This window comes from Caretta caretta, chromosome 4 (assembly GCF_965140235.1).
Source record: "Caretta caretta isolate rCarCar2 chromosome 4, rCarCar1.hap1, whole genome shotgun sequence".
Classification (NCBI taxonomy): Eukaryota; Metazoa; Chordata; order Testudines; family Cheloniidae; genus Caretta; species Caretta caretta.
Window position 1 is genome coordinate 119,147,555 of NC_134209.1, and position 14,767 is coordinate 119,162,321.

General features: G+C 42.3%; 2 protein-coding genes across 8 annotated transcripts in view; one reads left to right on the forward strand and one right to left on the reverse strand.

Moving 5' to 3' along the window:
• The window catches only part of LOC125636115 (cytosolic beta-glucosidase), a 99,119-nt gene that overhangs the window by 78,395 nt on the left and 5,957 nt on the right, over positions 1–14,767 (reverse strand). The window contains exon 1 of one of the 7 annotated variants that reach the window (XM_048848713.2): positions 14,172–14,226. The exons of 5 other annotated variants lie outside the window; for them this stretch is intronic. The gene's annotated coding sequence lies outside the window, so the exon portion shown is untranslated. Of the gene's footprint in view, positions 1–14,171; positions 14,227–14,767 lie in introns of those variants that run through there. One more of the 7 variants, XM_048848716.2, reaches the window with a different exon arrangement.
• Positions 13,094–14,767, forward strand: part of ADGRA3 (adhesion G protein-coupled receptor A3) — a 130,864-nt gene continuing 129,190 nt past the window's right edge. The window contains exon 1 of the mRNA XM_048848710.2: positions 13,094–13,653. Within this exon, the coding sequence (XP_048704667.1) occupies positions 13,445–13,653 (209 nt within the window). The 5' untranslated portion in view covers positions 13,094–13,444. The remainder of the gene's footprint in view (positions 13,654–14,767) is intronic.

Sequence of the window (14,767 nt, forward strand, 5' to 3'; positions counted from 1 at the left end):
ACTCAAGTAACTAATATAAGCTAGGTGGACTGACATCAATCCTCGACAAAATAATGGAAAATCTGATAGAATTCAGTTTATCAAGAATTAAAGGATAGGAATATAATTAATACCAATTAACATGGATTTATGGAAAATACATCTTGTCAAGTAAACCTGAATTCATTGTTTGAGATTACAATTTTGGTTGATAAAGGCAATTGTGAAAAGGAAATATACTTAGACTTTTACAAGGCATTTAATTTAGAACCTCAAGACATTCTGATTAAAAAATTAGCATTATAGAGTATCAATAGAGTACAAGTTAAACGGATTAAGAACTGGCTGACTGACAGATCTCAAATAGTAGAAATCAACGGGGAACTATCACTGTATGGGATGTTTCTTGTAGGATTTTGCAGGGATTGGCACTTGGCCCCTGCCCAACACAATTCAACATTTTCATCAATGATCTGGAAGAATATATGAAATTGCTGTGACAAAATTTGCAGATGACACAAAAATTAGTGGAATGGTAAAAAATGGTGAAGACAAAGCAGTCATACAAAGTGATCAGGATCACTTGTGTAGCAATCTACACGGCACTTAGAGAGAGGAACATAAATTACAGGAGGGAAGAGTTTGGATGAGGCACCAGGAAGGCAGTCTGTATGCACATGGTTTAATGCTAGCTGTAACTGAGACATTTCTGTGCATTGTTCTTTTAATAAAGAGCAAAAGCAAGTCTTATGTTATTACCCAGCACTTTTTATACTAGACTCATTCAAACAAAATGCATTTTTACTACAAACAAATGCAAAGTTATACGTTTAGGAACAAGCAATGCTGGCCATATTTACAGAATGGGCAGGGGTGAAAGTAACTTAAAGGACTTACTGGTACTCCGGAGTCCTGAGCAGGGGGGCATGGCCTCAACCAGAAGAGGTGTGGCCTCAACTGGAAGAGGTGGGGCCTTTAAATACCTGGGCCTTTTAAATCCGGGGCTCCGGCTGTGGCTGGGAGCTCTTGGGCCTTTAAATCATCCCCAGAGCTACCAGCTGCAGAGGCAGCTGGGAGCCCCAGGGCTCAGCGGAGCTCCGGACCCTTTAAATCACTGCCGGAGCCCTATCGCCGCTACCCCGGAGCTACGGCAGTGGGGCTCAGGGGGCACTTTAAAGGGCCTGGGGCTCCAGCCACTGCGGAGAGCTCAGGGCTCTTTAAAGCACCAGACTGGGGAAGCTGCTCCGGTCCAGCACGGCATATTGGCTCTTGCCGGTACACTGGACCAGACTGGACCAGCTTACTTTCACCTCTGAGAGGGGAACTATATCCTAGAAAGCAGTGATCCTGAAAAGGATTCAGGGTCATAGTAGAGCAAGCAAGTCAACATCAACTCCCAGTACAATGCTTTGACAAAAAGGGCTAATATGATCCTTTGTTGTATAAGCAGGGAAATAGCAAGTAGGAGCAGGGAGATAATTTTACCTCTGTAGGTGGCTGATTTGTGATACTGACATTGAAATACTGCATCCACTTCTAGTTACTATATTTTTAAAGGATACTGAAAGCTTGGCGAGACCACAAAAAGAGCCACAAAAATGATTCAAGGGCTGGAGAAAGTGCCTTTCAGTAAGAGACCAAAAGAGCTCAATCTGTGTAGCTTATTAAAAAAGGTATATCTGTCCTCGGAGCTGTGGGTTGGGGGGATGATTTCCAGCTTGAGGAGACTGACTCGCACTAGCTCTCATCAAGTTAATGTGCTACAAATAGAGTGTAGCTGTAGCAGCAGGAACTGTGGTATGAACTAGCTTCCTCAAGTACATGCCTAGGGTCTTGGATACTCAAAGCAGTTAGCCCATCCTGCAGGTCACTCTGCCATGGCTACACTCTGTTTTTAGCATGCTAGCTCAATAAGCTCTAGCATGAATATGTCTCCTTGAACTGGGAATAATACCATCAGCTCCAAGTGTAGACACGTCCAAAGATTGAGAGATGAGTTTGCTATAGTGTGTAAGTACATTCACACACAGAAAATACTGGATAGTAAGGTTTCAGAGTAGCAGCCGTGTTAGTCTGTATCCGCAAAAAGAACAGGAGTACTTGTGGCACCTTAGAGACTAACAAATGTATAAATTTGTTAGTCTCTAAGGTGCCACAAGTACTCCTTTTCTTTTTGTGAATACAGACTAACACAGCTGCTACTCTGAAATGTATTAGAGCATAAGCTTTCGTGGGCTACAGTCCACTTCATTGGATGCATAGAATGGAACATATAGTAAGAAGAGGTTTCAGAGGAACAGCCGTGTTAGTCTGTATTCGCAAAAAGAAAAGGAGTACTTGTGGCACCTTAGAGACTAACCAATTTATTTGAGCATGAGCTTTCGTGAGCTACAGCTCACTTCATCAGATGAAGTGAGCTGTAGCTCACGAAAGCTCATGCTCAAATAAATTGGTTAGTCTCTAAGGTGCCACAAGTACTCCTTTTCTTTTTATAGTAAGAAGATATACACATACAGATAAGTTGGAAGTTGCCATACAAACTGTGAGAGGCTAATTAGTTAAGATGAGCTATTATCAGCAGGAGAAAAAAACTTTTGTAGTGATAATCAAGATGGCCCATTTAGACAAGAAGGTGTGAGGAGATCTTTAATTTAGTGGAGAAAAGCATAGCAAGAACCAATGGCTGGAAGCTGAAGCCAGACAAATTCAATGTAGACACAATTTAATAGTGAGGATGCTTGACTAATAGAACAAACTACCAAAGAAGGTGGAGGATTCTCCACCAGTTGATGTCTTCAAATCAAATCTGGGTGTCTTTCTGGAAGATATCCATGCTTTAGTTAGTCCAACAAGTTATTGGACTCAATACAAGGGTAACTGGATGAAATGTAATGGCCTGTGTTATGCTTGAGGTCAGACTAGATGTAACAGTCACCTCAAGTCTTAAACTCTATGAATCTTGCTTCTTGCCGCAAAAGAAACAACTCGCTTCACAGTTCAAAAGAACTGCTGTGACAGTCATCACTGACATTAATGTGTAGTCTTTAGCAAGTGTAATTGAGTCAAAATAATGTAATCAGCATTATCCTAGAGTTTCAAATGCTGCTTATTAGGCAAAGAACTGCAAGGGATACAGTAACTGGTAGAAAGAAAAGGAGTACTTGTGGCACCTTAGAGACTAACCAATTTATTTGAGCATGAGCTTTCGTGAGCTGTTTTGTGGTGATGCTAATTCTTTCAGCAAAACTAAAATTAATATATTCACCACATTACCAATTTTTGATCTTTTGCTGCAAATTAGCCATTTCGTAAATTCAAAATGTGCATACCCCAGAGGTAGATCTTCACTCACTGGTCCTGATGAACTGCTGAATGTCAGTTCCTGAATCAACAGGGATTACCTTTTTTTAAACAAATGTGTGAAGTCTTTATTACCACCAGGTAATGCTAATTACACTAGAAGACAATAGGAGAGAATCTTAATATCTCTATTAGCAGTGAAGCTTGGGAGAATGTGATTTCACAGGTATTCAGAGTGCCTGGTAACTATATTCTAAATGAAACATGAAACAAATTTACACAAAGTCTTTAATACTAATTTTAATGAAAAAATGTGATACAGAAAGATCAGATCTGCAGGGAAAATAGGTAACCTTTTAAATTAATGCTCCCAAAACCACAATTAATTTAGATTTAATAGGACAGTTAATCTATGTTATTTGAATACTGATTATTAAACATTCACCAAGGACTAAAAACTATGTAATAGATTTGTAACTGTGAAATTGATATGGACCTATTGTACAGTTTTTAATACTCTGCAAATATCCTTTAATGGGTAGTTTTTATTTATTTAATATGCAATAACTGTTTTATGAAGTCCAAATTAAATACTTTGGACTTTTAATTGAAAGGGGTTTCTGGGAACAAAAGACAAAAAGTAGAACACGTGTTTATCATGCATGCCAGTGTCCTATAATCCTACTTTCTTGGAAAAAGAGGAAAAGTGAATTATCTAGGAGCCCAATATTGCAAAAAGGGCTCATTGGCTACTGCACAGCACGCATGTAGAAGTTCCAACAAAAATGACTTTATATCAGTTAGAATAATCTTCCACAGTGCAGAAGACACAATGTTGATAATTCTGATTTTAAAATGTGCTATTTTAGTTGGGTTTTTTGGCATAAGCTGGCATAAGCTCTTCCTTTCCAGAAGTTTTTAGAACAAAGCTTACATTTTTGCCATAGTGTGGACCATAGCTTGCAGAGCCAGTCTCCTGGACTACCTCCCCTCATATTCATGAACAGACAACCTCCCATTGGAAAATCAATAACACTGCATGGAAAATAATTAGGGAAGTATTCAGTGTATTTTTTGCATCTGTTAATGCAGGTTAGCAGTTATAATAAGGGAACAAAGCCAGCACCATGTGACCAGCCAATTCTCGGTAGACTATTAATGGTCAACAGATGACAGTGGTGGGGATTGACCATGGTTTGGCAACCACTGTCCTACAAGAGTCCAGAAATGACGGACATACATTGTGAAATTCACCAGTTTTTGCCACAGTTCAGATCCCATCCAGATAGGAAATATCCACACTAAAATAAGCACTTAAAATGGACTAAAATAAGGACTGGCCAAGTTGTTGACAGACAACTGATTTTCACTAGTTTACGACAAAATTCTCTCTTCAACTCTCCTTTATGGCAAGTGAAATTTACCTAATAAACATTTACCTGATAAATAAACATTATGCATTTCTATTACTGTGTTTAACTCCATTTTTCTTATCCCTCAGTCTCTCTCCCCCTGTTCCTCCCTTTCTCCAAGTGTTTGTCTTCTTCTCCCCACATCTGATGTCCTTATAAATCCCTCATCTTGTCTACTTCCCCCTGCCCAAGGCCTGTTGGCAGTTACTGTGCCTGCCTTTCTCTGCCTACTGTCAGAGCACAGGGTTTTTCTTCTCAGCTTTCTCTCTCTGCCTACTCTTGAGGATGAGCTCCAATAGCATGTGTCTGGGCATAGCTATTGTCCGCCTACACTCTGGGTGTAAGTTGCCTCTTGCCATTGCTAGCCAAATGTTCCATTTTCACATTCTTTAACGAATACATGAAAAATCTAAACGAAAAATCTGTTCATTCAGAATTTTCTGTTTGAGCCAGAGAGAATGGAAAAAAAAAATAAATCTCTAGTTTGGGGGGTCATTATTCAGCAGTAAAATTTGGACTTTTCTAGAGGTAATGGTCTGTAAAATCTAAAGGAGGACTTGTGGCACCGTAGAGACTAACAAATTTATTTGAGCATAAGCTTTCGTGAGCTACAGCTCACTTCATCGGATGCATTTGGATGTAGCTCACGAAAGCTTATGCTCAAATAAATTTGTTAGTCTCTAAGGTGCCACAAGTCCTCCTTTTCTTTTTGCGGATACAGACTAACATGGCTGCTACTCTGAAAACCTGTAAAATCTAAGGTGACAGGATTAGGGAATGAGAAGCATTCTTCAAAGAAGACTGTTGAGAAAGTTAACTTCTGAACCATTTGAATTGCTAAGTATTAGACACCTTTTCTTTCAAATGAACTTTTCACATAACAATGCAAATTCTCATCCCACAAAATCTAATCACCACCATCTATGAATACCATTTCCTTCCTTTCTTTTCAATTATAAGCATTGATGTGTTAATAATAAAGTAGTTAGCCTTTGTTTTCTTCAATTACACTTTTTCTTTTTTTAAAACAGTTGTACATATTGTGGCTATTGCTTGCATTAGTGTCTAAAGTATTTAGCTAAAGGTAACTTTGGGTAGAACGAATAAATACTTTGTTTCCACTTTCATCAACTGTTTATTAGTTTACAAACAGTGTTTGATAAGTTTCAGAGTAACAGCCGTATTAGTCTGTATCCCCAAAAAGAAAAGGAGTACTTGTGGCACCTTAGAGACTAACAAATTTATTTGAGCAGATGTGTGATAAGTGTACAGACCATGTACTGCTTTTACTGTTAAATGGAACAATTGTTTCCAAAACACCTCAAAATGACAGTTGTAAAAAGTAAAACACTTTATTATAATGCATATTACATCATATTTTAGCTGAGTGAATGTAAATGTAAGATTCTATAAAGGACATCTCCAGCTCTTTTCATGTTGATGTATTATTCTGCATTTTGTAGAGATAACAGTTTATGCAATTCTGGTAAAATTTCAAATTATAGTATTTTTGAATATCTATCTTTCTAAATAAATTTATTTTAAAACTAAGGCAGAGATAGGGTAGGATTCTCTTATTTTTATCATTTTTATGGTTTGTTGTAGGCTAATTATGACTTTTAGGATAAATAACTGGATTCTCTCAGTGTAGTCAACTTTTATATACGTAATTCAACCATTTTCTTCAGGTTCAGCTCTCCAGCCTCCTCCTCCATAGCCTTGCATGTTTCTCAGCTTGCCAACTCTCAAATATGGAGTGCAATGAGAGGAAAAGACCCAAAATGAGTCAAAATTATGAATGTGAAAGTATTCCTTTAGTGTAAATAAGACTTTCTAAACCCTCAGTTTCATGATTCTTTATTTTTGAGGTCAATAATTTTAAATAATAAAAGTGGGAGGATTTCAAAATTGTCAAACATAGTTAACTTTGGGAGTAAAATAAATGATGTCCCTCTAAATGAAGGATATGAGAGGTATGCAGCCTGCAATCTTTGGGATGCACAATCCTGGCATTCATAAGTATCTTTAAGGTCCACGTGACCCCCTTTTGTGGAAGATCCTTTGTCCCAGCAACCACTAAATTCTAGTATTGGAGCACCTGAGTACTCAACCCACCACTCAGAAACATGAAAATATATAATTAAAGTAAGTTTATCTTCAGCCCAGTTCTATACCCCATTCACAACTGTTAAGATAATGGAATACTTCTTTAAGATTAACGGTCAATTTGGGCAGCAACTGCACTGCCCCGGACTGTTTTAAGCAAATTCCAGGACAGGTTTCAAAAGCAGCAGGAGGACATCTTTGGCAGATTGGGAGCGATTAGTCTGAAATAACCTGATTTTGATGACATTTAGGTCATATTCCAAAGCCCATCTATTTGGCAGGGATCTGGGGTGGAGTCCATCTGAATGTGTAGACATGCATTTGGTAAATTAGAGTTTTGTGATCTTTTAGGTGAAAAAATTTCAGTTTTGTGAACTGACATTTTATTGGGCTGCAGACCATATCTAAAGTGTGTGGGTGGGGGAGGAGGGGGGAGACATAGTGCCATGCCACCACCTGCCCCACTGGCCTGATCCTTCTCTTCCTCTCTCAGGTGCCCCCCCCACCAGTAGCCTGATGCCCTTGGCCCATGAACCCCTTCTCCCAACCTCTCCTAGAAGCTTCAATGCTTGAGAGAGCCCGCATATCACCCCCCCTCAGGTGCCACTGCCAGCCTGCTCCTTACCTTATCCCTCCCTGCTGGCGCATCTCACCCTCAGATGATGGGTCCATCCCAGCCTGTCCCCCATGCTAGAAGAAGCTATCACAGTTTTGGCAGCCAGTGGATGAGGGGATTCTTTACAGAGGGGACCTTTTAAAAGTGTCATAAATAATGAGCTCATGCAAACTAAGGCAAATTGCAGTGTCCCAGCTAAAATTTTGATCTAGAATCCCCACTGGGAGGATGGACTCTCTGCATGTATATGAATCTTCTAGATTCACACGGCTTTTTCTGCTGTAGCCCCATACTCATGCTGATGGACATCTGGCAAACATGGAAATCTTCAGAACCCAGCTCTTCCATAAGAATTGTGCTTTGGGAGATTTTCAATTTTCATTTTATAAAATTTCTATTTCCAATTCTTGCTTCAGTGAGTTTTTATTGATAATAACCAAAACCTGAGAATTCTAAGTGTGTGACTGACATCATCACTTTCCTTCAAAAGATTTCCAAAATGTTTTCCTTAAGAAAACTCACAATGTTTTACAAAACTGAATCCCTAACCACTGAGAATCCATTTTGCAGGATAAGGATATGTCCATGCACAATAGCCTCAGTTCTGCAGAACTGTTCTGCATAACACTTGTTTTATCAACCTGTATTTTGACACAGATACAGATACAGGTTGATAAAGAACCAGAAATTAGCTGAAACATTTTGTCTACAATATTTAATGTGGATTTACAACTGACAGTTTTAAAGCAATACTTCATCTAGTGATGCAGTTGGCATTCTAGGAGCTCTTTGCCTCTTGAGTGGGACAGATGTGGGACCAGGGAAAATGGCTCTGGGTCTAAGGTTGGCAGCTGTGTTGGTTCCAGGATATTATAGAGATAAGTGGTTGAGGTAATAACTTTTATTGGACTACTAACTTCTGTTGAACGCAAAGAAGAGCTCTGTGCAGCTCAAAAACTTGTCTCTTTTATCAAGAGAAATTGGTTCAATAATAAAAGATACTCATAGAATATCAGGGTTGGAAGGGACCTCAGGAGGTCATCTAATCCAACCCCCTGCTCAAAGCAGGACCAATCCCCAAGTTTTGCCCCAGATCCCTAAATGGCCCCCTCAAGAATTGAACTCACAACCCTGGGTTTAGGAGGCCAATGCTCAAATCACTGAGCTATCCCTCGCCCAATCTTGTCTCTCTGGGTCTAAGGGACAGCTGGAGGATTTGAGATGTCCACTGCTGAAAGGAGCCTGCATTTGGAAAAAAGCAGTTGCAGAATTTGAAACTGTTCCTTAGATTGGACCATCTACAGAGTTGGGGGTGGAGTGCTGCAACCCTATACTAATGTAAGAAGAAGCTTCAGGGCTTTGGTTGCTATATCTAAGTGCTTTTTCCTCTCCACTCCTATTCAGACATAGTGATTGCCATTAAAAGGTTAGGATGTGCCACCAGTTGACAGTTATTTCCCTGAACTAATAACAAATAGCTATAGTATTGCTGAGTTTTAGCTATTGCTATATGCTTACTTTTTAACAGCAACTGCTGTAGTAAGCAGAAACATAGTGGGTGATGTTCCATTAACAGAGGGGGTGGAATGCTGTAGATGGAAGATTCTATGGCAGTCAAGAGTAAAAAGGAGAAAAATTGAGGGTAGTGACAGCACAGGGACTCCCTTGAGGAGAGAAGCAGAGAACAATCATTAAGGAGAAGGGGATAGAAGCTCAGGAAAAATGTGCAGGGATGTGAGACCCTGAGCTGATGAAAGAAAAGGAGAGGAGTCAGCAAAGTAAAGAATCAGTGAGAATGCAAAACAGACAGAAATCACCAGTGATGATAAGTGAGCATTTGTTTATCTCTCTCTATGGTGAGGACATATGAAGGATGTGAAGCGTTGCCAGACCTCTCTTTTGTTTAAACACTGAAACTATTTATTTCAAATAGAGTCTGCTGCCTTCTTGATATCTTGGAGACAAGAATTTAATATTTAGAAGAGTTGAAAGAGTGGTGCAAAAATAATTAAGAAAAATTGCCAATAGCCATTTAAAATAAGAGTGAAAAAAGGACAAACTAGATACAACGGTCTGCAACCTAGAGAGACTAGGAGTCATAGATGACTCATTAGGATAGAGGCCTGAGTGACAAGGATAATGGTGATTTGCTAACAGTGACAAAGAATGAGGGAAGTGGGGATTATGTGGAAGGAAAAATAAGGAGTTCAGTTTGGGCCATATTAAGTTTACTGTCAGACATACCTATACACACTATGGTTCAGGAAAGCACTTAAGCATATTCTTAATTTTAAGTAAGTACTTAAGTAACATTAACTTCCATGGGACTTAAACATGTGCTTAAGTGCTTTCCTAAACTAGTATCCCAGAGGGGAATGAAAAGGTAAATTTGCAAGGGATAGTAGTTGAACCCATTTGCATGAATAAGAACATTCAAAGAAAGAGTATAGAACAAATAAGAAGAGTAGAAAGAGAAGTTAAGAGTAATACAAAATATCTGATAGGTTCCACTTTTAACAGTAAGATACAGTACTGTTAACTGAGGGGGAATGTAATAGTGTGCTTACATATATGTGTACACTGGGTACATACCATACCTGAATACTTATAATCTTATTTATCCTACCTTGCCCGAATCCACATCTACTGTTTGGTACTCTCATACACTGAGTCATATCTAAAATTAGTCTGCAAACTCTGTTTCTTTATTAATTCAAAGAAAGCTTTTATTAAAGAATCTTTTTGTTTTATTTTACTTTAACTTTACATCCACCCAATAGAACACAAACCAGAGCCTGCAGCTCTTTTTGTTCTTGTCAGCATTCACAGCTCTGCATTGCTGTGTGCAACAGGAGATTTTGAACTCTCCAGCCGCATCCAGCACTCTTAAGAATAGCAGCTGCTCCATAAGACCTCTTGGTTGTGGACGATATCTTTGTATTTGTTATGTAAACACCTGCCACACTTGGGGGGTGGGGGGGTGCACAAATAAGTGTTGCCAACTCTCATCATTTTTTAAAAGTGCCCTGGTAGTTGATGTTTTTCTTAAAGTACCAGCTGCTGAAGGAAAGTGATTAGGTGAAAATCTCAATTTTCATTTAGAATGAAAGTACATTTCTAGTTCTCATGGTTGCATAGAAAAATTTTAAAACATAACCTGAGTACATCCAAAAGGCCCAGAAGCCAGAAGACATAACAAGAAACAAAAATGCATTTTTTGAAAGCCCACTGATTTTTTTGGATCCTGTTTTTTTTAATGCCTGGGGTTAGCAATATTGACTCTCTGTGCCTCAATTCCCCTATCTGTAGATTAGGGATAATAGTGCTTCACAAGGATGTTGTGAGCATAAATACACTGAGGCTTCTGAGGTAACCAGTTACTATGGTAATAGAGACTACATAAGTATCTAACATAGATAATACACTTTGTCTCTCCTGCCATTCAAACAACAAGCACAGTGTTGTGGATGATGCCCCTTCAACAAGAGAGGATGGAAGATCAGTACCAGCACGAAAGGAAGTAATGGAAGTGTGGAAAGGCAGTGTGGTAAAAAAAGGAAGCAGCTGAAAGAGTAGGTAAGAGGAAGAACAGGTCCTGATCACACCATCAGTAGGACTCATTAGTGATTTCAGTGAGGGGACCTGCTTAAAATTTGATTGCACAATATGGCTGTCATAAATATAAAGGGAAGGGTAACCACCTTTATGTATGCAGTAACATAAAATCCTTCCTCGCCAGAGGTACAGAATCACTTTACCTGCAAGGGGTGAAGAAACTCAGATAACTTGGTTGGCACCTGACCAAAAGGACCAATAAGGAAAGAAGATACTTTCAAATCTGTGGGGGAGAGGTTTTGTTTGTGCTCTCTTTGGTTGTTCTCTCTCTGGACAGAGAGACCAAGCAGGAAAACGATCTCCTGAAAAGATACATCTAAAATTACAGAAATTGTAAGTAAAGGCAAGGAAATGCGTTAGATGATCTTTTGGTTTAGCTTGTGAATTTTCTCTATGCTAAGAGGGAGTTTTATTCCTGTTTTTTTCACTTTGAAGCTGAGCCTAGAGGGGAATCCTCTGTGTTTTAAATCTTTTTATTTACCCTGTAAAGTTACCTTCCATCCTGATATTGCAGGTGTGATTCTTTTACTTTTTTAAAAAAATAAAGTTCTTCTTTTAAGAACCTGATTGATTTTCAGTGTCCTAAAAACCCAGGGGTTTCGTCTGTGCTCACGTTGTACCAATTGGTTAGGATATTATTCTCAAGCCTCCCCAGGAAAGGGGGTGAAGGAGCGTGGGGGAATATTTTGGGGAAATAGAGACTCCAAGTGGCCCTTTTCCTGAATTCTGGTCTAAATCACTTGGTGGAGGCAGCAATACCGTCCAAGGACAAGAAAAGGATTTGTGCCTTGGGGAAGTTTTAACCTAAACTGGTAGAAATAAGCTTAGGGGGTCTTTCACGTGGGTCCCACATCTGTGCCCCAGAGTTCAGAGTGGGGAGGGAACCCTGACAATGGCCCAGTGACACAAATCAAGCTGAGCAGATGGAAGGTCTGGAGCAAAGAGAAACCAACAGAATGGCATACACTACACTAGTCTACACTACAAATAATATGTTGTTATAACTGCGTTGATCTGGGGTATGGACCCTGAAGCCAGGTCTACACCATAAACTTACATGGGTATAACCACGTTGTTCAGAGATGTGAAAAATCCACACACCTGAGAGACATAGTTATACTAATCTTAACCCGGGTGTAGACAGTGCTATGTTGATGAGAGGGCTTCTCCAGCTAACAAAGCTATGGCTTCTCACAGAGGTGGTTTAACTGCTCTCCCTGTCGGTGTAGTAGTGTCTTCACTGAAGCGTCCAATCGGTGGAGCTTCAGCGTTGTAGCATTTTAAGTGTAGACCTGCCCAGAGTAATGCAGGTGTACACTGCGGATGTACACTGTGCTATGTTGACAGGAAGGTTTCTCCCATTGACATACTTACCACCTCTCAGGGAGGTGGAGTACCTAGGACGACAGGGATAGCGCTTGTACAAACAATGGTGCAGCTGCACTGCTGGAAGCACAGATAGGGCTGAGAATGAAAACCAATCTCTGCAATCCCCCTGAAAAGAGAAGTGAGCTGATTCTCTCTCACTGCCCTGAGCACGTGGAAGGGTTTAATTGTTCAAGGTTACTTTAGGACCCCAGAGACAATTCATCTTAATCTAAAGCAGTAAGGAATTGACAAGTGCAGGGGGTGATGCCAGGCCTGGGGAGGAAGGAAAGTTTTTGAGTTGGAACACAGGATTGGGAGTCACAACGTTGCGATTTTCCCCCCTTAACTCTGCCCCACACTGCGCGCAGTTGAGCTCCGGCAGGTCCCGCTCCCTCTGCTCTGGGGCAATAGCGCTCCCCCGCAGAGGGCCCTGAGGAGCTGCGCTGGTCAGCAAGGACAGGGAGGCAGCATATACCAGGAAGGCGTAGGCACGATGCCCTGGGTGCCGCTCCGAACTACAGATCCGCCGGGGCAACGCGGGCGCCCCCAGCTGCCAGCGACCCCACAGCCCCTACCCTGGCCACCCCGCCAGCGCTGCAGCGCCACGGCCCCTCGGCCGCGGCTCCCAACGCAAGGAGCGCTCGGGGCTTCCGACGAGCAAGCGCGCCTGCGCAGCAACTACCAGGCGCCTGCGCGTTGGCCGCGAGCGCGAGACCCCCCCGAGGAACAGCGCTGCTGGACCGTTGGGCTGCCGCGGCGTCGGCTGAGGGCGGCGCTGTCATTCCCGGCTCGGGCCCTGGAGCAGGCGCGGTGGGAGCTACTCGACGCCCCGTAAAGCGAGGGGAGAAGCGGCGGCCGCGGCTCCAGCCCGCCGCCTTCCAGCACCACATGGCGGCGGCGCTAGCAACACAAACGCCGCCGCCGGCCCCGCCCCCGGGGCGCTCACGGCTGCTCTAGGCCACGGGGAACAGCGACTCCCGGCCCGGAGACTCCTCCTCCTCCCGCGGCGCCTTCGGAGTCCCCCCGAACGGGCGCTGCGCTCCCCGCCATGCCGCGCCCGGGCCGCTGCCCCTCGTCCTGGCTGCTGCCCGCGCTGCTCTTGCTCGGCGGCGGCGCCTCGCTGCCCCCGGGATGCAAACAGGACGGCCGCCCCAGGAGCCCCGGCAGGTCCCCGGCCGAGGGGAAGGTGGTCTGCAGCAGCCTGGAGCTCGCCCGAGTCCTGCCGCCCGACGCGCTGCCCAACAGGACGGTCACCCTGTAAGTACCGGGGGGGACGGGACGGGTCCCTCCGGGTAGGCGCACCCCGCTCCAGGCAGTTTCTGCCTGCGGGACGCGGGCCCGCCCCAGTCTGCAGGGCTGCGCTGGGACAGGCGGCTGCCCTGCCAAGTACCGCGTTAAGCGCCTGCCATCGGCCTTAGCGCAACGTGTGCGGGGAGAAGCGACCAAAGGCGAGTCTACTCCTGCCCAGCCATTGCCCCCAGACCCACCGAGCATGTAGCTGATGGTGACTGCGGCCAGGAAAACACGCCCACTGGGGAGGTGGTGCAGAGGAGCACCTTTTGTTTTGGGATCCCTCCAGGCTGTTTATTATCTAGTTTTATTTCTAATATTTATGCTCTATGTTTAGTTTCCTGGCGCTGGTGGTGGTTCTTAAGGAAAAGAGAAACCTAGAGCTAATGTAGGTTGTGCATTTTACAAGAGTAGAGCATCTCTCTCGGGATGTATCATCATCTCAGGAATAAATCAAAAGGAAAACAGAGGCTAAGGTTACTCACCAGCTAGGAGGGAGTGTGTGGAGACAGTCTAGACTAGAGCAACTGGATGTGAACTAGCACTTAGGGGGCTGGGCTGCAGTTGGGTGTCCCGCCCTCACAAATTTAAAGGGCCAGCTACTAACTAGACAAATATGCTGGGAAGACTTCCTGGAAAAAGGGTGAACCCACACTTGGGTACTTATTAATCCCCATTCCGGTAGTTCTAGTTGAGAACTTGTTTCTGTGGTGGAAGATGTGTGGAAAAGACTTCCTAATGTTTTCGGTGCTAGAGTTTAATGTCTGGAAAAAAAATCCTTTGTTTTGTCTTTTTTTCTAGAACAAGAATATGATATTTGATTTAGGTGTTAGTTTAAAGATTACTGCTAGTATCGAGTCATTGAACATTTTTTTTTAAGTTGTAGTGTGCATGCTAAAGAAAACATGTTTAATACTATTAGTGTGTTTTCTTTTCATATTTGGCTTGATTTTTTAATTTAACCGAGACTTACAGCCAAAGAAAAAGCATAGCCTAAAAATGTCAGTTATTATATTTGAGATTGTTGGAGGAAAAAGCACTGAGTGCTAAGTATTTTATTCAACTTTGAACAAAAAACAAA